At 39.3% G+C, this 24,270-nt stretch overlaps 1 protein-coding gene across 1 annotated transcript; it reads right to left on the reverse strand.

Moving 5' to 3' along the window:
• Positions 1 to 330: 330 nt before the first annotated feature.
• On the reverse strand, positions 331 to 23,798 carry LOC120316165 (7-dehydrocholesterol reductase-like). The gene is made up of 8 exons (XM_039361442.1): positions 23,659 to 23,798; positions 21,937 to 22,025; positions 16,724 to 16,946; positions 15,915 to 16,002; positions 14,030 to 14,243; positions 8,851 to 9,055; positions 4,585 to 4,716; positions 331 to 944 (listed from the first exon to the last, which is right to left on the reverse strand). Exons 2-8 carry the CDS (start codon positions 22,017 to 22,019, stop codon positions 480 to 482), a joined length of 1,410 nt encoding a protein of 469 aa, XP_039217376.1. The 5' UTR covers positions 22,020 to 22,025; positions 23,659 to 23,798; the 3' UTR covers positions 331 to 479.
• Positions 23,799 to 24,270: the final 472 nt, after the last annotated feature.

Consider the following 24,270-nt stretch of genomic DNA (forward strand, 5'->3'; position numbering starts at 1 on the left):
ATGATTTATTATCCCTAACATGCTGTTGGCCTATTTTACATTGGATGCAGAGTCTGTTAAAACTTTCATTGAACTGTTTATCATTACTCAAATCATTTTCCAAATGGAAATGTATGGATTTAGAGGGTGTTGACTCCAGAATCTTCAATGCAAGTACAATAATGGGAGAGTCATCACATGGCAATATAAATAATCTTGTCAGTTATAGATCACAATTTCTCTTTAGCCAGAATAGTAAAACTGAAATTACTGGACAGTTTTTTTTTATTTGGCAAAACAATTCAGTACAAAAAGAAACTTAAAAAAAACCCACAAAAATAACTTTTAAAATTTTATATAATGTGCATTTTATTTTATGTTAAATGTATTATTTTTAACATAAGTAAGCAAATCATACACCATTATATGCGCCAAAAATTTGTTGATAAATGTATTTGCAAACTTGTTTTTGCAAACTATTTTAAATCTAAAATAAGCATTTAGAAAATCCCTGGAATGAGTCGGTATGGTACTGCATCAGTATATTTTTTCCAGTCTTTGCCATACTTGTGGGAGCATCGATGTTCATCTCTAATGCAGCGGTGGACCAGGAGAATAGTCATAAAAATTATGTAGAAATAAGGAAGAATATGATTAAAACCACAACACAGGCAGTATGCCAGGGAGCCCATCAAGTCTCCAGTATAGTTAAAATGGCGGGTCACACCCCAGAATCCTGAAATCAACAATTTACTGTAGTGTTTAGTTCCGTCGATTAATGTGTAGCTACATTCAATATATTTGGGTTTCTCACCCCATATTTTACAGTTGCCATCAGTGCGACGGAAGAGATCTCTCTGATGATTGGAGATTCTGAATATATAGTAGCCCACCAAACCCAGCAGAAGAATCCCAACTGCATAACTGGTAGTAAGCTGGACAGGATGATAGACTAAGTACAACCCCTGAGGTAAAAAAAAAAAAAAAAAGAATGAAAAAAAAGATAACATATTGTCAGATTTAGTCAGCCCTCTTTATTTTCCTTTACATTATCTGGGTTCTTGCTTGATTAAGTCCTCAGTGTCAACTCTTAACAAACAGATAGACTTTCTCCACAATATCTATCCTCATCCACAAAGCAATTCAAAGCGTTGATTTTAACCTTTAGGGCCCTATGTATCTTAGGAATTTCTGCCCCAGAGAGGCTCAACTGGCATCTACAATATCATCCTTTTAGTGTTAGGTGAAAACCATTTTATTCTCCCAGGATTTTAACTGGCTTTTCAGTACTAGGCTTTTAATTTATATGATGTTTTTTATTTTGTATTTTGGTGTTATCATACATGTCTTAGGTGATATTTTGTGTGTTTTATTGTACACTGCCCAGAGAGCTTTGGCTATTGGGCAGTTTAAGCATTTTAATGAAAAAAAAAGTACCGTTACAATAATAAATAGACAGAGCAAAACCTCCATTCACAGCCAGAGCAAGGCCTCTGATTAGTCCTCTCCGGTTGCCTTGATCTCACAGCTGTTAAAGAATCCAAAGTTTAGGAGAGCAAATTTCAAACAGGCCACATCCCTGTCCTTAACTGCACTTAACTGTGTTTCACTAACACAGAGAAGTTTTTATGCTCATTCACAACCAAATGAGATCACTAGCAACATAACTGCCTAAATCCAAGACTGAAGATGGAGGACTGGAAAATTGGACTGGCGTCAGATTAACAGATCCCCTTCCTCTGAAATGGCTAACGCAGAGCCTCCACAATTTTCCTGCCATAATTCCCCTGGCCCATCATGACTGCAGTACAACTAGCACTTGACTTACAACCACAGTTGGGCCCAGAATTGGGCTTGTAAGATTTTGCAGTAGTTAAGCTAGATGCTCACTTGATCAGTTTGCTTAACAACGACAATCCCAGCTCTCCCAATTGTGGTTTTAAGAGACCGTTTGGGTCGTTAACCCTAAAAGGGTGTAGGCAACTCCTTTTCATGTGTGGAAAGGAACTCCTGTGCTGAGCTAGAGAAACGAAGCTCAGATACCAAAGATTTGAGCTTTGTTTCTCCAGCCTGTGGAAAAAACTGGAAGTAGCTAGGACATTTAAAAATAAAAATATATACTTTTAGTATTATCATGTAATCATATTTTATATTTTATAATTATCATTTTATAATCAATTGCCTGAGTAGATGCTTTGGGTATACAGGGAAAATACAAGCCTCAGGTGAAGGGGGGGGAACAGGAGTTACTGTGGGACCCAGTGTGAGTCACCATCTGTTTTTAAGTACCTTCTGGTACCTGGTACCCCTGCTTGATCTAACAGGTGTAGAAAATGGGAGACATCTCTCTTTTAGAATTGATAAGCATGTACATATATGGTCTGAGTAAACAGGATAGTAGGGGAGGGATCTTATTAGTATAATGCAAGCAAACGGGCGGAGATAATGTATTCTGTTTAGCTGCTTTTGATAGATTGTAACCTCCAAAGCCTAAGCCAATGGGGCCATGGGAGAGGGAATGGGGCGTCGCGATAGGATGTATAATAATATGTGATTTTGGAATTTGGGGTGTGGTTCAGTGCTTGGCTACATTGCATTTTGCCTTCCTGAATCCACCACACTTTGCAAACCGTTATCTTTTAAACTTTGTTATGAAGTCTAATAAACTTCTTTTCTATTTGTAACTCAAACAGAGTGGATTTCAATTTGTGACTATTTTTGGTGTCTAACAAGCCCACTGCAGGACTTCCTCTCCCATCTGTGTGCAGAAGGGAACCGCTGAACTGGGCAGGAGAAAGGAAACTTGGACCTTTGAGATCCAAGCTTCCTTTCTTGGGCCACTCGGTGGTTCCCTTCCCCTCTGTGTGCTCAATCTTCAGGAATCTTCAGGATCTTCTTTTCTCTGGCTTGTCACAGAAACATCAGATTCACTAGGTTTCTGGCTAAAGAGCTAGCAAACACCATGTTTCTGAAGGCAAGTAAGGCTGGAAAGAAGCCGGAGCTTTGGCACGGAAGCTTCTTTTTTCCAGATCATAAGTAACTTTTCCCGAGTCTGTTCTAGCTTTGAACTGTCATTAAGTGACAGTTGAGAACTATTTATTTATTTAGATTTCCCATTTCTAAACCGCTCAAAAACTACCTGTGTGTACATTCACATCTCTGCATAATTTCTCCCCTTCAGCCTATCCAGCAGAAGTGAGCTGACCAATTATGCCAATCTCTGGAACCCTGACTATGAAATCCTTTTCAACTCCTGTTATTGTATCCCAACTTCCAGCTGTGAAACCGAAGTCCCGAAGGTGCTTTTTCAAAAGGAAACTGGACTTTCTTTGTTTTTTTCTTGAAGACGTTTCGTTTCTCAACCAAGAAGCTTCTTTAGTTCTGAAGAAACTTCTTGGATGAGAAGCGAAACGTCTTCAAAGAAAAACAAAGAAAGTCCAGTTGCCTTTTGAAAAAGCACCTTTGGGACAACCATTACCTGGATGACTGAGCATCTCCTTAGACATATGAAACCTAAGCCACTCTTGCTAGCCTGTGAACTTCCCCCACATTCACAACTATCATGTTGATCCTTTCCCACACCTATTTGGAACGCCATCCGACTGACCCATTATTCAACTTCAGGGCAGTGTTATTCTCTATTTCAAGGGGGCCTGCCTACTATTCTTCCCTATCTCTCACCCAAACTTGGATCATACCTCTGTAATAACAAAATGCACTTTCTAATCACCAGTGATCACAGGTGACTTTACCGCAACCTTTAATCTTTATCAGCCACGGCAATCCTGACCTGACAACTCTATTATAGCCATTGCTTACTTTATCTGCCAGCCTATCAGGTTCAGAATTGTGCCAAGTGCCTTTCTTCCCAACACTACAAGTGGTCCTCACCTTACAACTGGCCACTTAACAACCATCTGAACCATCTGATTTACATCTGAATTTCTGATAACCAGGCATACTTGCTGCAGTCCTGTAACTACATTTTGGGCACTTAAGAACTGGCTCACATTTATGGAAGTTTGTAGTGCCAAGGTCATATGACCATGATTTGTGGTGTTTTTACCAAAAAATTGTGTTTACTTGCAGTTTCCAGCAAAACACCCAATATTCTCAGCTGTCTTCCTAAACAACCTCACATTATCATCACATTTTTGTATATTTTCTATTTTTTCCACTTCATCCTGGTCTCTTCATCCAAATTCTTTGAGCCTCTGTCTCTCTCCCTTTTCTCTCTCTCTCTTTTCCTCAGCTCTGGTTGATCTCTGAAAGTCTGTGTTTCACTTTTTCAACTCTGGCATATGGCTATCAGGCACTGGCTTACACCCACCACACAAAACATCAGCTTCCAGTGGTTTTCCCAGCTAACCTCCAACTGCCACATAATAGCAGCCATCACACTAGGAGTTGCCCATTACCTCCCCAAAATAATACTGCCAGGGCAGTTTACTCCCTGCAGCAGTAGGTCCAAACATTCAAAAAAATAAAATCCTTAAACGTGAACAGCCATCGTGATACCCAAGGTGCTTTCTTAAAGGGGGAAACGTTCTATTGTTTGTAGAAGCAGCTGAATGCAAACAAGAGTAAATGCATCTGATGAAATACCTGCAGAGTATAGAGATAGGGAAGCCAAACACAATCTCCCCAGGCCAGATACCATCCAAAGTGATCGTGAACAATATCAATTGTTTTTAAATACCAAGTTTCATTCCAAAAAAAGTCCAGAATATACAGACCCTGAAAAATATACACATTATTATTACACTTATAAAAAAAAATAGGGATGTGAATAAATGCTATCTTTGAGAGAGAGAGAAGCTCAAATTGATCTACATATAAAATGCAAGTCATGGTTTTTGGGATTACATTTACATAGGATTAATGATTAAAATTCTAAATTAATGATTCTATCAGCACTTTCATAGAGCCCTATAATTGAAGAACATGATACTCCAATGTCCTCTTTATCGCAAAGGTGCTTTTTCCAAAAGGCAACTGGTTTTTTCTTGGTTTTTTTCTTTGAAAATGTTCCATTTCTTATGCAAGAAGCTTCTTCAGTTTTAACTGTCTGGAGGGGAATGGAAGGATTTATATTCTTTGCAGCCAGCTAGTCCAGGGATCCCTAAACCCCAGTCCATAGATCAGTACCTGGCTGCAGCATGCCAGAAACCAGTCCACACAAACAAGCAAAGCCCCATCCATGAGATGCAGGCAGCACATAAAACCACACATCCTCTGGTCCACGGAAAAACCTTTCTCCATGGAACTGGTTCCTGGTGCCCAAAAGGTTGGGGACCTCTGATCTAGTCATAAGCATTCCCAGGGTTGGTTATTAGCTCTCCAAGAGTAGTTTAGGCCACTTGGTGGTTTATCTATATCAGTGGTGGCAAACCTATGGCACACGTGCCAGAGGTGGCACTCAGAGCCCTCTCTGTGGGCATGCTCACCATACCCCGGAGATGGCAACCATCCCTCTTCAACCAGCCGCCCACTAACTCGCCAAAGTCCCACATGGCTGGACGCATCCCAGCACCCATGCGCTCGTTGGCCTCTGTGTGCGGAGGCCAATGGTATCAGGCAGTAGCTGGCCTGGCCCCTGCTTCGCCTTGCCCTGCGACAATGGTACCCCTGCCCTGCCTTGCCTCACTCCACAGGACGAGTCTCCTGCCAACCACCCCACCTGCCAGAGACCCCCTGGATCTCCCCCAACCCTGCCCAGTCCCCATAGGCATCCCGCCCCACAAGCAACATTGAGGTGATCACGCCCACCTTGGCCACACCCACCCAATCTGCCATGACCGTCACACCCATGCCCATCCAGTGGGCCACGCCCACCTGGCACCTGGCAATAAAAAAGGGGGTTTGGGGTTGCATTTTGGGCACTCGGTCTCTAAAAGGTTCACCATCACTGATCTATATCCTCAGAATCACTTGAATCAGAGGGCAAAGAGGTATGGAATACCTTGGGGACTGCTGAAAGTATTGGGTTGTAGACAGGAGATACATGATATCATATCCCTCCCCCTCTGATAAGGGGGATTTTAACAGAGATGACTACTTTTACCCCTCTTTCAAATCAATGGTCCTCTCTGTCCAGAATGGGAACTTTGCTGTCTTCAAAAGAGTGATCCTTTTCTTTTAGATGAAGATGGATTGCTGAATCTTGTCCTGATGAGTTTGTTCTTCTGTGTGGTGTCATGCGTTTGTGAAGTGGTTTTGTTTTCACAATATGCAGATCTGCACATCTTACTGCATTGCACCATGGTAGCGCAATGGTTAGAATACAGTATTGCAGACTAATTGCTGCCAGCAATTCGGGAGCTTGAGTCTACCTGCTCAAGATTGATTTAGCCTTCCATCCTTTCGAGGTCAGTAAAATGAGGATCCAGGTTGTGGGGAGCAATATGCTGATTCTATAAACTGCTTAGGGCTGTAAAGCGCTGTAAAGTGGTATATAAGTCTAAGTGCTATTGCTATATACCAATGTTGCTCAGTTTGCTGTCTGGGTGTTTTATCCTTGTAGTGGACAAGCTTCTACCATAATATATTCCTAGGTTTAAAGTGTACATGTAAGCTGTGTTGGTTGAAAATCCTTCTGAAGTTTTCAGTTATTCCTGCAATGTATGGAATAACAATGTAACTGTTTGTTGTTCTCTTCCTTGTCTATTATGAAGGAGCTCCTGCTGGATCTTTTTGTGGTTTTCACGAAGGCCCCGTTAGGATAGCCACAAATTCTGAGGGCTTCCTTGATATGTTTTTGTTTCTTCTCTTTCCCTCTTTGGTGATAGGCATACCTTCAGCCCAGTGGTATAGGTCCTGATTATTCCCAGTTTCTGGATCAGTGGGTGGTGAGAATCAAAATGTAAATACTGAGCAGCATATAGGTATTCTATATTCTTCAGTGATGAGGCTTCTGACTTCCTTGATGTGTACTTGAACAATCCAGGAAGGTCAGACTATTTTCTTTAACATCTTCCTCAATATTTGTGTTGATGTGTTTGGTGAAGGCTCCCACTTCCATTTTCTGAGTTTTAATCTTGAATCAAGTATCATCCACAGTGAGTAGGTAGAATTAGACATCCAATGCAAGCATCTGATTCCATCTACTCAAGGGTATAGGTATGAAGATTAAAACACAGGAAGTGGAATCCTTCACCAAACACATAAACACTGTGGACAGAAACATTAATTTCACACAGGAAGAAGTTAAGGAAAATACTGTGGCTTTCCTGCATTGTGCAAGTACATATCAAGTCTCAACACTGAAATATACAGAAAACCTATGCAAACCTTTTTACATTTTGATTCTCCCCATACACTGGACCACAAACTGGAAATAATCAGGACCTATACCACCAGGCTGAAGGTATGCCTACCAGCAAAGGGCGGGGGGGGGGGGGTAGGAACAAAAATATATCAAGGCAGTCCTCAGAATTTGTGGTTATCCTAATCATCAAATCCATGAAAAGATCCAGTAGGGACCTTCTTCAAAATGGACAAAGAAGAGAACAACAAATGGAGCAACGTGATACCATTTCCATATGTTGCAGGAATAACTGAAAAACTCAAGAGGATTTTCAACCAACACAACATAGCTGCACAATTTAAACCCAGGAATACATTAAGGCAAAAGCTTGTCCACCTCAAGGACAAAGCACCCAGACCCAAACTGGGCAATGTGTATGTAGTACAATGCAGCAAGACATGTGCAGACTGGTACATTGAAGAAACAAAGTAACCTCTTCACAAACATACGACACAACACAGGAAAACCAACTTATCAGGACAGGATTCATCAGTCTATGTGCATCTGAAATTAAAGGGTCAGATTTTTGAAGACAACAAAGTTCATATTCCAGACAGAGAGGACCACCGGTTTGAAAGAAGGGTCAAAGAAGCCATCTATGTTAAAATTGAACAGCCTTATCAGAGGGGGAGGAATACGATACTTCCTGTCTACAATACAGTTGTTTCAGCAGTCCCACAAATGTTCCACACCCGTTTGCACTCTTATTCAAGTGACTCTGAGATAAACCAACAAGGGGCCTCAACTACTCTCAGAGGGCTAACAACCAATCCTGAAAATGCGAATGACCAAATGACTGCAAAGAACATAAATCCTTCCATTGTCCTCAATTAGAACTGAAGAAGCTTCTTGGATGAGAAGCAAAATGTTTTCAAATAAAAACCAAGAAAGTCCAGTTGCCTTTTGGAAAAGCATGATTTTGAGACAATCATGACCTGGATGGATGAGAATCACCATAGACAATGTTCTCTTTAATTTTAACTTTTTATTGTAAGTTAGTGCTTAATTATTACTACACTGTCAGAGAAACATTCCAATATACCTTCCAATATAATGAGTTATGTTGAGAATTTCTATGTTTTCCTCATGGTATGAGTGGAAAAAAAATCATTCCAAAAAACACAGATTTACCTATCTCACTCTGAAATCTTATGCAAGAATATTGTTTTGTGAACACTCGCATGAGATTTTGCTATTCTCATATGAGAACCTATGAGATTTTGAAGTTGAAATCAACAGCATAATGAGATATTTCGCAATTCCAATAATTTTGAGGTCATTATTTTGTGAAGAATAGCTTGTAAATGGTGGTACTGATATAAGAAGAATTTTGTGGAACTACAGTCATCCTGAAAGAGTTAAGAGACTGATTAAACTGCAGCCAGATGTAAAAGTGGTGTGTGCATGTAGTTCACACATGTCTGTATTTTTGTGTACACACACACACACACACACACACACACACACACACACACACACACACACATAATGTATCACCTGAGGAAATTAATTGGGAGAAATTGCTATTGATAGCATTTAACATTAATCCACATGTTAATGTTTACCTGTAGGACATTGAGAAGCAGCATAGAATTAGTGACTTGTCCATACAATTCCTGTTGTTTTGCAGCATAGGATAAATTAATCAAAGTCCATCCTACAATTCCAGGTCGGCCATTAAAAAACAATTTGAAATCAAACCACTTTCCCAAGCGTGGATTAAATTCAATTCCCATCATGAAGTTATAGAAGAAATTGCCAGTGAATTTGCTAAAATAGAATATTAAAGAGTATTAACAAATACATCAATTTGAAAACCAAATGAAATTGCAAGAACACTCACAAACAAAATGGACATCATTACTGATTAGTCTGATGCAAATAATTGACATTAATTACAATCTTATTTATTTTCATTTCAGATATTTATAACCTGATCAGTGTAATGGGGAGAAGGAATAACCTTGTGGAACAAGAGGAAACTAATACAATGGTAAGATAAACAAAATCTGAGTCTAGAGCAGATATTTGAGAAAATATCTAAGATTTAACCCTCCCTAGTTCTCTTCAGGATAAAAGCAGGGAGGGGGTAGACCAGGGATCTTCAAACCTGGCCCTTTTATGACTTGTGGACATCAACTCCCAGAATTCCTGGGAGCACACTGGCTGAGGAATTCTGGGAGTTGAAGTCCACAAGTCATAAAAGGGCCAAGTTTGAAGACCCCTGGGGTAGAATATTCAGACTTGCAAGGTTCTGTTTCTGTAACCTTATAATAAAAATTGTATTAGCATTCATAACTTCCAGATAAGAGCTGACATTCATTACCAAAAGAATCTTCAACTGACTCCAAAAGGTGGATAATATCAGTATTGACCTGGCTCCAGGGTAAATGCAAATAGTTTTTGATTTTCAAGTAACCATTCAAAGTATGACAAAGCCCCCTGCCTGTTTTTTATGACTCAGAAGCCTTTTTCAAAGCAGTTTTCATGGTTTTCCAGACTTCTTCCCACCCCCTCACCCATTGATCAAGAATTTGGGAAGCAGAGGGTCCCTGGGGATATTCGAGTGTTGGGCTGAACTCTTTCTCTGTGGCCACTTTAAAAGGTGTGAAGCCGGTGCTACTGTGAACAGAATTATTGTAAGCCATCTCTGCGAAAGGGAGGAGGTTGTTTCTTTCCACATAGGATCAGAGATATTTTTACACCATTGAGTTTGTGGATTCAGCCATCCCATTGGTAGATGGGTGAAAGGCCAACACTAGTCCTTGAGATGAGCCGATTAGTTTAAGAAAATGCCTCCAAAACATAGCTGTAAACTGCACCCCCCTGTCAGAGATTATTCGTTTTGGTTCACCATGCAATCTGTAGATGTGTTTCAGAAATATCTTGGTTAGTCGCTGAGCGGATGGGAGTCCTTTGCAGGCAATAAAGTGAGCCTGCTTTGAAAAAAGATCTATTAGAGTCCAGATGACCATATTTCCCCTACTTTCAGGTACGTCTACTATAAAGTCCATAGCAATCTCTTCCCATGGTTGGGAAGAGTCCGCCATCAGTTATAATAATCCAGGGGGTTTCCCCAGAATTCTTTACATGGTGGCACATACAGCACAACTCTGGACATAGTTTTCCACATCCTGTTTCAATCCCGGCCACCAAAATTGCCAGCGGATGGGATGTGTTTTTAAATATCCAAAGTGCCCAGCCTGTTTTACATCATGACCGTGTCGGAGTGCATTAACATGTAGGGTCTTGGGCAAGTATAGCTTTCCCCCCTTGTAAGCCAAACCATCCCTGAATGTTAGGGAGGTTTGATTGTCCTTGAACCATTGATTGGTGAGGAACTCTTGTTTTATTTTCTTTGCCCCAGGGTCATTGTGGTTTTGGGCTCTTGAAGGTGGGACTCTGCGCGGTGTGAGTTGAGAAGTGGAGATAATTGCTTCATTAACCTCTTCACGCTAGCTCTTGTACTGGGACAGTGTGGGTAAAGCATCAGCTAAGAAGTTTTTTCCTCCCGGTATGTACTTAAGGGTGAAATTAAAACAGTTAAAGTATTGTGCCCATTGTACTTGTTTTGGGGACAATTTGCGGGGAGTTTTCAGTGCTTCTAGGTTTTTGTGATCAGTCCATACCTCGAAAGGCACCTTGCTCCCTTCTAGATAGTGTCACCAGTTTAATAGAGCCCAACGGATTGCAAAGGCTTCCTTTTCCCACACAGCCCACCACCTCTTATACTCAGTAAATTTTTAGGCACAGGGTTGTAGGGTCCCACTGGTTCTTTTGCAATAGCACAGCTCTGACAGCCACATCACTGGCATCGGCTTGAATCACAAAGAGCTTCCCTGGGCAAGGATGCTTTAAGACCAGTTCAGCCGCAAATAGCCTGTTTAAATTCTAAAAAGTGATGAAAGATCGTGAAGTTGGAAGTGATTGATTGACCTTTTTCCCCTCAAAAAAACTTCCTTTGTTTTCTTGCACGCGGCGGCGGCAGATTGTGAAGGAGAAATGGGGGCTGGAAGTTAGGTAAGGAAAGAAAGGCAATTTCTGGGGGGAGTGAGGATTTCTTTCCTTACTTGTCCCACTTGTTCCAAGGCCGCTTTCCACTCAGACGCATTGCTCTTGCCAATGTCCCAACCGCCCACTTTAGCACCCTACCTCCCCGAACCTCTGGTACTCCACCTGCTGCTTTGGTGGCTCTGTAGGCAGAACTATGAAGTTCTCTTCTCTGTCAGAAAAGAGAACTTCACAGCTCTGCCTACAGAGCCATCACAGCTGTTGCTGAATGGGCAGGTGAGGGGGAAACCCGCCCCACTTGTTCCACAGCTGCATTACAGCAGCATTGGGCACAATACACGAGGCGGCAAATAGACGCATCATGCCAAAACTGGCCATTTGCCACCTCCTGCCCAGTGCCCTGAGGCTGCAGAACAAGCCGGGTGGCAGTAAGGAACCGGTGCCTGGCTTGTTCCACGAGATCAGGGCAGCCGCATTCAGTGCAAGGCACGAGGTGGCAAATGACCGCGGCTGGAGGCAAACAGCCATGTCATGCGGAAACCAGCCGTTTGCTGCCTCCTACCCAGTGCCACTGCTATGAGGCCGTGGAACAAGCTGGGCAGCGGTAAGAAATCGGTATACCAGTTCCTTACCTATGCCCGGCTTGTTCCACGGCCTCATGGCAGCCACATTGGGTGCGACACACGAGGTGGCAAATGGCCACAGCTGGAGGCAGCCACGTCATGCCAAAACCGAGTGTCATGCCTCCGTCTGAGCCTGAATCCGAGGAAGGCATGGAGTTCTCTGTTGAGGCTCAGGAGAGGGTATCTATGGCTTTGGAGAGCTGTGGAAGGAGCAGGTTGAAGCAGGCCAGGGCTCTTCAGGTTTGGAACAGGAAAGGCAGAGTTCAGGCGAGGAGCAAGGCCCCCCACCTGATCCTAGAGCAAGGAGAGCAGAGAGAAGGAGAGAACAATGGAGGCAGGCTCAATTGCTCAGGAGGAGAGCATGCCACCCTACTCCACAAGACATACCTGGGGATTAAAATTTAAGGAGAAGCTGTGGGGTGGGGCATTTGACAGAATCAAATGTGGTATCTTGAGATAGTTGTGAATTGTGTTCTTGTCTTTGTTTAACCTGGACACTTTGAATTCTGGACCGGTTGGTTTGCTGCTTCATGACCACAGACTGCATTTCTGAGTCTCTCCTTGCAGTCTGCAGGCAAGCTGAGAGTTAAAAGGACTCTTTATGTTTTCTTGTTATCTGTCTTGCCTTGAGGACATTGTAAACTTTCCTGGCTGTATTGAAATTGCCTTTAGCCAGAGGCAGCTGAAAGGAATGTGTGTGCATGCTTTGGTTGAACTCTGGCCAGCATATGTGGGAGCTTTTGGGGAATATTGGCAGTGATTAAAGGACTGTTTCTCTTGCCAGCCGACTACTTTACCTCTGTACAGGGCCCTGGGTCATCACACTGAGGGGCTGGCAGGCTGTGGCTGCTGATGGACACAGTTGACCTCCATACGCTTGCTGTGTGCAGGGGCCAATGGTGTCAGGCAGCAGCTGCCCTGGGCCCTGCCTCACCTTGCCTTGCCCTGTGGCAATGGCACCCCTGCCCTGCCCCCTGCCTCACCTCACCTCACCCTGCAGGACAAGCCTCCTGCCCATCATCCCACCCACCAGAGATCCTCTGGATCTCCCCCAACCCTGCCTGGCTCCCACAGGCATCCCTCCCCAAGAGCAACATTGAGGTGGCCACTCCTACTCTGGCAACACCCTCCAGTCTGCTGTGACTTCAGCCACACCCACCAATTGGCCACGCCCACCAAATGGGCCATGCCATCCAATGGGCCATGCCCAGCCAGCACCCAGCGATACATAAATGGGTTTTGGCTTGCAGTTTGGGCATTCGGTCTCTAAAAGGTTTGCCATCACTGATCTAGTCCAATGTCTGCAGTCTTACCTGATTCTGAGAATGATGAAATATAGTTGGCTGTTATCAGTATACTAATAGCACCTAATATTAATCCTCTAATGGCCTAGTTAGCAGTTTTATATAAATGCTAAACAACATAGTTGAGAGAAGGAATTTAACAGCCTACAAGACTGAACACAAGCACCATAATGCTGTTCTCTAGAGGTGATTCAGGAGATAGAGAAAATCTAATTAAGATGAACATTCTGATCTAGATAATCCATCAGAATGATACCATACCAATGGAATCAGAACAAACAAGTTTCAATGTCAAAACCAGAATGGTATCAAAGTGGAATGGGTGCACATAATTCATATCCTTCAAGAATGCATGAAGCTGAAAAGTCATCACCTTCTCAAGAACTTTGCTCAAAAAGAGGATACTGGAAATAAGACAATAGTTCCAGGCATATCTTCTTTAAGAGTGACTGAATTACTGTTTCTTTCAAGACACTTGAAGGGGACATTTCTGATATAAAAACATGGTTACCCTATTAGACCCCCCCCCCAATTAAAAGACCTTATGCTCAAGACAGGCAGGCAGAATCTATATATGATAAGCTGAGCACATACAAATGATTTTCCAACATCATCAGACCTTAGGAATTGAAATGACACGCTTAGAAATTTATGATCTTCAGTAGCAAGTAAAAGTACAATAGCAAGAAAGGCAGAGAAATAGCTTCTAGGTTAATTAGATTTACTGATCATAAAAAAAACATTCAGTCCTCATCAAATTATCATCACATTTATAGTAATATAAATCATAAATAATATCAACATACCAGTCCTTTGCATTAGAAGGGAAGAAGTAGGCTTTTAACCAAACAAATATGGATGTTAAATAGCCCAGAATATTTGCACACCACAAGATTGGAATCCAGTTGTCAAAAATGATGGTGGGCGAGAACCACTGGAAGTAGTAAACATTTGCAAACCAGAGGGCATGCGTTATAAGCCAGGCTTGTAGTCCGTTAATCTCATATTTGAGTACTACACCTGAAAGGAAACAGAGGATGACGATGATTCAGAGGCTGTCCAATTCCAAAAGAACTCTGGATGGCAGAAAACGGAAACAGAAAACAATAGGCTTTCTGGGGAAGGCATGATGAGCTAAAAACAACTGCGGCAAAGACCAAGGAACCAGTGAGTAGATTGATTCTTTCGAACATCTCTGAACAAGGAGAGTACAGGAGATCAACCACATGTGCTCCAGACAGTAGCTCCTTATGGGGAGACTAAAGAACAGCTGTCCCCTCTGGGTTTGGGTGCTGGGAGACGAAGGGATCAATCATCAAGTTCTTAACTATGGTGGAGCCTTTTAAAGGACATACTTGCTAACCATGCTTCTATTCACTTTTGAAAATTGCCTAGTTAATTATCTTAAGGGCGTTAGAGGTCTTTGGAATGACAAGCTTGAAAAGCCACCTGATGAGTCTATGTTTATGAAGAAAAAAATTAATTATAAATTTAAGAACTTAAAAGAATTTTAAATCAGTGATAAAGAGCTAAATAAAATTTTATGTAATAAAAAAAATGAATCACATTTTTTTTGTTTCATGCAAAAAGTCTATAAAGGGTTTCCAGTCAGCAATAAATGTAGATATTGTCTTTTTCTGACCAAAGAAGTCAACATAGCCATCTCAGCAAATTCCATCATCTCCACTAACCATTCTACCATCGAATAGTGCCAAATCTTTCTATCTTTCTGTATAAAATAATCTTGTTTCAGTTGATATATAAGTTTCATGACTTTTTCCAGCTGTATGTCCATCAATTCCCAAAGAAAAACCTCTTTATAGGAAGAAGTGAGCAATTCTCTGCTTAATTATCAGCAGTTTTATTCTTGTGTACAGTCTCAGTAATACTCGTAGGAACAGACTTTCAGTTTATACCGCTTCACAGTGTTTTACTTCCCTCTCTAAGCGGTTTAGAGAGTCAGCATATTGGCCCCAGTAATCTGGGTCCTCATTTTATCAACCTTGGAAAGATGGAAGGCTGAGTCAACCTTGAGCTGGTCAAGACTGAACTGCTGGCAGTTGGCAGAATTAGCCTGCAATACTTCATTCTAACCACTGTGCCGCCACAGTTCATGACTTCTTGTTGGAGGCAGGGGGAGAGGACTCATCCCTCCAGAGTAAACCTGGACATTTATGGCCACCAGGCCACATTTGGCCCATTGGCTGTCCCTGTCCAGCTTGCATGAGATCAATTGGAAATTAGAAATCAAATGTAAATAAGTGTTTACCACCCATACAATAAAACTGCATTGCTTTTATTTTGAAGTTAACAGCTCTTTTTTCCAATTTATATATGTGCACAAGTGCATGTTTACACAGGTTACACATGTGAACCTTTGGAAAAATTAATTGCTCAGCCATGCCCCAGAGGTTTTGAAGAAGATAAATACAAGTACAAGCAATGAATGTCCAAGGCCTTTCAAACCAGAGAAAAGCAGCATTACATATCTACAAGTGTAGATATGTAACAGGCAGCAAGAAAAAAAATGTTATTTTTAAGACAAAAGGACTTCTAGGAGCAACTGAGGGTGAGAGAGAAATGTAAGCCAACATATGGTATTAGAAACATGCTGAATAAGCAGATAATTGTTTTGAGGTACGCATTTTTTCCTCTATTTTTAATTACTTGATATAATAAAAATGGTCTTACCAGCAGGTGAAATGGCACCTTCTTGTACTCCTCCTTGAAAACCAGGAATAAATTTATGACAAAAGTCAGGAATCATAAACAAAAATCCCTATAACGGAATGAACGTATAAGTCAATATCTTTACAAGTGAATTAAAGTTGCACAATGGTACGTTTGAAGGAGGATAAATTATGGATTGACCATATAATTATTTTTTCATAACTGACATTTACTCATATCCCAACCTCTCATAATAGTGTAGCTGTTTAAAAATGTAGCTGAAATATAAATATGGAACTGTGAATATTTTAGTAAAACTCATTTGGGGAAATAGAAATTGTAGAAAATATTTAATTTCTAGCTGCCAATACCATGATCAAATATCCATATAGAAATAATGTAGAAATAGCAACTAAAAATGGAAGGTGAGCCTGTGTTAGTTTATTTCAAATCACCATCTAGCTCTGGGTGAGGAACCTATTGCCCTGCAAATATGGTTGAAATAACAACCCCTGGCATAGCCCATAAGCCTAGCTAATGGCAATAGGTTTTGGAAGTTCAGTTTCATAACTTCTGGAAGACCACAAGTCTCTCATTTTCTTCTGTCAGTCATAATCTTTTGGAAGTGTTGGAAACATAAAAGAGAGCAAGACAAAAAAAAATGTCTCAAAGAAACCAGGGATATTAGTTGTTAGTATTATTCCCAGCAACACCCAGACACAATATTGCTAGTAACTTATATTGTCACATTTTCAAAAATAGGGCTCCAATTTTGAGAACAATTTGATCCAAATAACTGGATTCCAACAGAGAAGCTTCAAGACACGTACCTGGAATATTACCCAAGAAAAGTAAAGGATTAGAATTTTCCAAGAGAAAGAGGGTGTCTTCTCCCAGATATCTAAGAGGTGAACTTTTCCCGTAAGCAACTGGATGGCTGGTTCACTCAAAGAGCAATGGTACTGATCACATGACATTACAAAATAGTAGACCATAAAGGGACAAGAGAAGAGTAGAAAGATGACACTTATCAAAGAAAACCAATCAACCTTCCTGAAAAAGACACATAGAGATTGTTACTCCCCCTCCGAAAAAAGAAACCTCAAAACCCTACTGTCAATGATTGACTCTGAACAGAATTATGATTTGTACAATTTTAGTGTGTTGTTGCCCTTAATACTTACAGTATTTGCTGAAATGAGCCAGTTTCATGAATTACTCTGGATGTGTATCAACATAAAACCAGCATATAAATATTTCAAAGAAGTAAATTTAAATACCGTACTCTATGACACCCCTTTGGATGTTGAACAAATGCCCCTAAAATTCAGCAGTAGCTGCCTATTTTACAGAACCAGCCCGTACAGTTCTTCATAAACAGAGGTATTTCCCAGCTATAGTCACCACATGGCAGATTTTCTTTTTTTATTATTTTCTTTTTCACCATACACCATACACCAAAACAAACTTAAAATACATAAACATAAATCTTTTCTTTTAACAGAACAGTGCTGTACATTTTAACCATTCTTTACATTTTATTTACATTTTATTTATATCGTTAATTATATCTTTTTCTTTCTCTGTTCTAGCCAATTATAACATTTATTCCAAATTTCATAAAATTCTGTCGCCTCCTTGTCTTTTAATTCTAGTGTAAGTTTATTCATTTCTGCGCATTCCAAGATTTTATACATAATCATGTCATTTGTGGGTGTATTTTCACTCTTCCAACATTGAGCATATGCTATCCGCGCTGTAGTCAATATGTATATAATGATGTGTTGGAGTTGTTTTTCAATCTTTAAATTTATTATGCCCAAAAGAAATAATTCCGGTTTGAAGTCCATTTGTACCTCAGTTATATCCTGTATCCAATCTCTTATTCGTTCCCAATAGTTTTTTTGCTTTAGGGCACAGCCACCACATATGATTAAATGTTCCTTCTCTGATTTTACATTTCCAGAACTTTGGGTCCATGTTTTTATGCATTTTGGCCAATCTTGCCGGTGTTAAATGCCATCTATAAATCATTTTATATTGATTTTCCCTATATGCAGTTGCTAGCGTCAATTTGCAATTTATGTTCCATAATCTTTCCCATTCCTCTAAATTTATATTTCATCCCACATTTTGTGCCCACGCTATCATCGGCCCCTTCACTATTTCTTCCTCTAACTCTCTCTCTAATAAGTATTTATAAATTTTTGATAATAATTTTCCTTCCTTACTTATTAGAATTTTATCAGGTTGATGTGGGGTCTGACTTATTCCATATTCTTGCCTATCCCTATTACATCTAGATTGAAGTTGTAAATATGGCCACCAGTCTATGGGTATTCTTTGTTTCTCCAACTCTTCTCTTGACTTAAGATTTCCTCGGTTATTTAGTAAGTCTTTGTACCTAATCATTTTTTTCTCTCTAATGTATTGGGGTGAATCACTGCCTCCATCGGCGAAAACCAATTTGGAATTTTCCCATAGTGTCTTTTTTATATTTTTTCCCATGTCCCGATCAATGCTCCTCTTATCTGATGTTGCTGGAAATATGTATATATTTTCTTCTGTTTCCCCCATAGGAATGCATGCCAGCCCGTCTGTAAATCATGACCCTCAATCATTAGTATCCTTTCGTTATCCAAGTTTATCCAATCTTTGATTCATAATAACCCTGCTGCATAATAATAGATTTCCCATTTAGGGAGTCCAAGACCACCTCTACTCTTAGTATCTCGTAGCATTTTCATATTTATCCTGCCTTTTTTGCCCGCCCAAATAAATTTGCTTATTGTTTTATTCAATTCTTTAAAAAAAGTTTTCTCTAATTTTATTGGAATTGTTTGGAATAAATACAATAATCTTGGTAGTATATTCATTTTAGTCAATGCAATCCTGCCTAATAGTGATAATTGGAGTTTCCCTCAGGTCTCAAGATCTTGTTTCATTTTTAGTATCAATTTTGTATAATTGTCTTTTTTTATTGAGGTACTCCTTGAGGTTAACCAAATTCCTAAGTATTTAATCTTTTTCGCTACTTGTAATTCCAAATTCTCTTCCAGTTTCCTTTTTTATCGGTTAAATTTTTTACTAACATTTTAGTCTTTTCTCTATTAATTTTTAATCCTGCCACTATTCCATATTTTTCTATTTCACCCATCAAAATATTTCCTCTCTCTATAGGTTCCTCAATGAAGAAAACCAGGTCATCAGCAAATGCCTGTACTTTATATTCCTCTGTTTTGACCTGTACTCCTTTTATTTCTTTATTCGCTTTAATTTGAACTAATAATACTTCACGAGTCAAGATAAAAAGTAGAGGTGAAATTGGACATCCCTATCTTACCCCTTTGTTTATTTCAAAACTTTTTGTGTTCTCTCGATTAATTATCACACTAGCCCTCTGTGTTCTGTATATTGCCTTTATTATGTTACTGAATTTCTCATCAAATTTCATATCTTCAATCTGTTGAAACATAAATTGCCAATTGAGGCTATCAAATGCCTTCTGTGCATCTAAAAAGATCAAAACTGCCTGTTTTCCGGAGTGTGTTTCATAATACTCTAGGACATTTAACACAGTTCTGATATTGTTTCTAATTTGTCTTTGGGGTAAAAAACCATTTTGGTCTGGATGTATTATATCCTGTAAAATTGACTTTAGTCTTTCAGCCATTATATTAGTAAAAATTTTGTAATCCGTATTTAGCAGCGAGATTGGCCTATAGTTTTTAACCTGTTTGGGGTCTGTGCCTTCTTTTGGGATAAGAGATATGATGGCTTCTATCCAGGAGTCTGGTAATTTAGATTTCTCCAACCCATCATTATACACCTCCAGTAATATCTTTTCAAAATCTTCGTGGAAGTTTTTATATAGCTCCCCTGGAAGGCCATCCAGGGTCTTATTGTTTTTTTATTTTTGCACCGCCCTTTTTAATTCTATAACTGTTATTTCCCCATTCAGTATGTCTCTTTGTCCTTCTTTTAATTCTGGCAGACCATTAACCTTTAAATATTGTTTAATTTTTTCCCCATCTATTTCATCTTTTTTGTATAATGACTCGAGCAAGGTTTGAATTATTTCTTTCTTTTTGTCCATTTTGTGTTATAACTCTCCTTTTCTATCATAAAGTTCCTGAATAATTTTTTTCTCTTTCTCTTTTTTTAGTTTATAAGAGAGCCATCTCCCAGGTTTATTTGCATGTTCAAAAAAATTTTGTTTGGCCAATTTCAATTCTTTAACTCTTTCTTCTTGCTCCATCACATTTAGTTTATGTTTAGCTAATGCCATTCCCACTTTGATCGATTTATTCTGAGGCTCTTTTTGTAATTTAGATTCAAATTTTTTAATCTCTTCCTGTAGTATATTTTGCCTTTGTCTTTTCTCCCTATTTTTTCTTGCTAGGCTATTGCTAGTCCCCTTAAATATGCCTTCGCTGTGTCCCAAATGGTTTGTATTGATGTTTGTTGTTTTGTGTTTTCTTTAAAGAAATAATCCATTTCCCTTCTAGTCTGTACAATAAATTCTTTTTCCTTCAAAATATGCGAATTCATTACCCATCTTTTTCTTACTTTTTTACGTCCTTTCCAAACTATTTCCAACGGGTTGTGATCTGCCCATATATTTGGCTTTATTTCTATAGTCTCTATATCAGTGGTTCTCAACCTGTGGGTCGGGACCCCATTTGGGGTCGAACGACCATTTCACGGGGGTCGCCAAACAAGGCTGTCTGCCATTTTTCCCCCTTTTCTTTGGCCACGCCCCTGGCTCCCGGTGATGTATAAGTGGTTGGGGGTCACCACAACATGGGGAACTGTATTATGGGGTAGCGGCATTAGAAATGTTGAGAACCACTGCTCTATATCCTGTCCCAATTCTTCATTTGTCCATACGATATCTACTCAAGACCATGATTTATGTGGGTTTGAAAAGAATGTATATCCTTTTTTTATTATTTCTCTTTCTCCACTTATCCGATAGGTTAAGTTCATGTGCCAGATCAAAGAAGGTCTTTCGTAATATTTTCCTTTTCTTTTTCTTTTTCTTATCACTCATATAATCTTTTTTTGCATCCACCACCATATTATAATCATCCACAATACAAATATTTTGATGACCCAATTCTATCAATTTCTCATGTAATTTATAATAAAAGTTATATTGGTTCTCATTCGGTGCATATATTACTACTAGCAACCAGGTTTTCTGTTCAATTTGTATTTCTATTATTAGTACCCTTCCATCTGTATCTTGATATTTTAAATTTGGATTTATCTCTTTTTTAATATAAACTGCTATTCCTCTTTGCTTTTGTTCAGCTAATGTTTTATATAGTGATCCTAATTTGGGAAACTCTAAGTACTTCCTATGTTGTTCTTTAATATGTACTTCTTGTAAGCAGACAATGTCTATGTGTTGTTTGGCTAGTTTTGTTAATATTTGTTTTCTCTTTGCTGGTGCATTTAATCCATTAATATTGATAGATAATAATCTAATCTTCTTTTCTATTTTCTACTTGTGTGTTTTACTTGTGAGCTTGTCTTGTTCTTGGCCCTGTTCCTTGCTCCTTCCTCTGTCCGTTTTCTCCCTTACTTTCTGTCCCTCGTTCTCTTTCCCTAACCTTGTTGTTGGTCTTCCTGACTTTTAGATTTCAGTTCTTCCTTACTACTGATCTTTTCCTCTATTCCTTCTAATTGATCATAGAATTCCAGGGCTTTCTCTAGATTATCTATTTTAATCTTCCTGTCTCTCGGTGATATCAACATTCCTTCCGGAATTAACCATCTAAAGGGTATACTTTTTTTTATTAAGTAGGAACTGAGGAATCTATAATCTCTTCTTTGATCTCTTATCTTTTTCGGTACTTGTTTTAAAGTTTGTATTTCTACACCTTTATAGATCATTGGCTCATCTCTTGTTATTTTATAAATTATGTCTCTCACCTTTTTTCTAGCAAACCTAATGTGTACCTCTCTTGGGAGTCTATTATGTTTGGCGTAGTTTGTCTGAATCCTATATGCCTCATCTAATGGCAGATTTTCTTACCATGCTCTACCCCACTGTCCAGGAGAGGTTTCATTTTGACTTTTTCCTCCTTCAAAAAATTGAGTATCTTTATGAGATGCCATTGGAAGCTGCAGAAGAAGAGGTGACACAAATATATGATAAAATTCTTGAGTATAAAAGAACCTTTCTTTTGTGAAATGTTATGTCCAATTATGCAATATGCAACTCTACTTGATTTTTTTTCATAATTAATTCTGCTTTTAACAACCTTAGGAAAAATAAGGCAAGGTTCATGTGGCATAGCTAACTAACTGTGGGAGAGGAAAAAACCTCATCTTTTGACTAAGCATTTCTTGCTTATTGACTATTTTTGATACAATTAAGGCTAAAAAGAATGATAGTTATAAAAAGTGTATAAAAACCACTTGTACAGGAGCTTGTATTTTGGGAACCATCAAACCAAGTTTCTTCTTGTTACCCCTCAAACAAGGAGAAAAACCTGGGGTCATAGTATATGATGAATTGGGAAGAGCAAAAAGCGAAATACCTGGTGGTATAGATAACTGGGAAAAGGATAAGGAGTGCCCCCCTGAAAGGATCATTCAAGTCTATGGTCCTGCAGTCTGGGCTAATGATGGTATGTGGGGATACCAAACTCCTATCTATATGCTACATAGAATTATTAGATTAGAAGCTATTTTGGAGATTATTACTAATGAAACTTCTTCTGCCCTTAATATGCTGGCAAAAACAAATTCTCAGATGAAAACTGCTATTTATCAAAATCAATTGGCTCTAGACTATCTTCTAGCCAAAAAGGAGGAGTCTGTGGAAAACTTAATAACTAATTGCTGTATCCAGATCGATGATGATGAAAAAGCCATTGCGGTTATCGCAGACACTTGCTCACATGCCTGTCCAAACCTGGGATGGAATTTTAGATTCTGCTGATGGTTTGGAGGAATGTTTGGAGATTGGAAAATAATTTTGTTCCCCATAGCTCTATCCTTTGGAGGTTTAATGTTATTACCTTGCTTGATACCTATAATAAAATCAATCTTTTTCTTCTCATAAATCTTTCCCTTCTCCTTTTTCAGCCATGGTTTTAAAAGTTAACAGCTCTCTACTGGCCTGCCAAGTAACAAAGTTAATGGGCTAATTGCCAGCTATTGAGCTGTTGTATGTTCAAGCTTAGAGATGTAGAAATGTAACGCTAGGATAGATATGGAGATTCAACGGAACTTTTTAGATGTGAAAGAACATTGTGTATTAGTTATAAAAAGCAAAAACTTTTCTGATTAGGTGCTCTCGTCTCTCTGCTGCCTAAAGGAGAGTGGAGTGCCCAGCCTATAACTTTGATCAAAGAAATAAAGCTGTGTTTTAATTCATATACCTCGTGTTCAGAGTCTCATTGGGATTTATTTGGATTCTGAGCTGAAAAAACTTACACCCATAAAAAATGTTTCATCCAGGAATCCAAGACAAAGAAAACAAATCTTCAAGCATTAAGAGGAATTCAGAATGGTCTTTGTAAACACAAGAACTTATATAATGTTAATTTTAAAAGAGAAATACATTCTACAAATATAAATATTTCTTTCTTATAAGCTGATGTTCCAAAGCCTGCTGCCAACTTACTTCTATCCCACAAATGCAGCATACAAAACAATATATGCAATGGTTTCCCAATCAATTTGCTTTACTATTACTTATTAATTCAATATGAAGCAGTCCACTTAGAATTCTGTTAATTTTCCTTACTTGTGCCTTTATTCTTCAGCTTCAGACAAAGAAAAAACTCCTTCGTTTAATCTCAGTGAGCGAAAGAAAGAATACTAACATAAAATTCCCCGATCCCTTTTTTAAACCTTTCCTTCTTTTAACTACACCCCATTAAGTGCATATAGTAATCACCATCCAATCACTTGCTCCAACTTTTCAGCATCATCTCATACTTCCTCACTGGATTGGTGCAGCTGCCTCAAACCAGCTAAGCTGATTTCAGTAGCCACCCCATGAATATTAGAGGCGTTACTATGGGGGTTTTCCAAGGACTAGAATCTACAGGTTCTAAGATGCCCTGCTGGAGCAATTTGTCCAGTTCAGCATCAGTCTTGCCCTTGAGGGCAAAAGGTACCCTCCTAGGCTTAACCCTAATGGGTGTTATGGAAGGATCTAATCGTAATGAAACTGGAGGCCCCTTATAGGATCCAAACTCAGAACTAAACACATCTGCAAATTCCTTGCAGACTTCTGCAAGACTTAATGTTTGCAAATGGTGCAGCCCTGTGACCTGGATACCCAGAGCCTCAAACCAATCGAGTCCAATAAGACTCGTACGTTCACCCCCAACAACCAACACATCTAAGGGAC

This window comes from Crotalus tigris, unplaced genomic scaffold (genome assembly GCF_016545835.1).
Source record: "Crotalus tigris isolate CLP2741 ecotype Arizona unplaced genomic scaffold, ASM1654583v1 scf7180000019267.1258330, whole genome shotgun sequence".
Classification (NCBI taxonomy): Eukaryota; Metazoa; Chordata; class Lepidosauria; order Squamata; family Viperidae; genus Crotalus; species Crotalus tigris.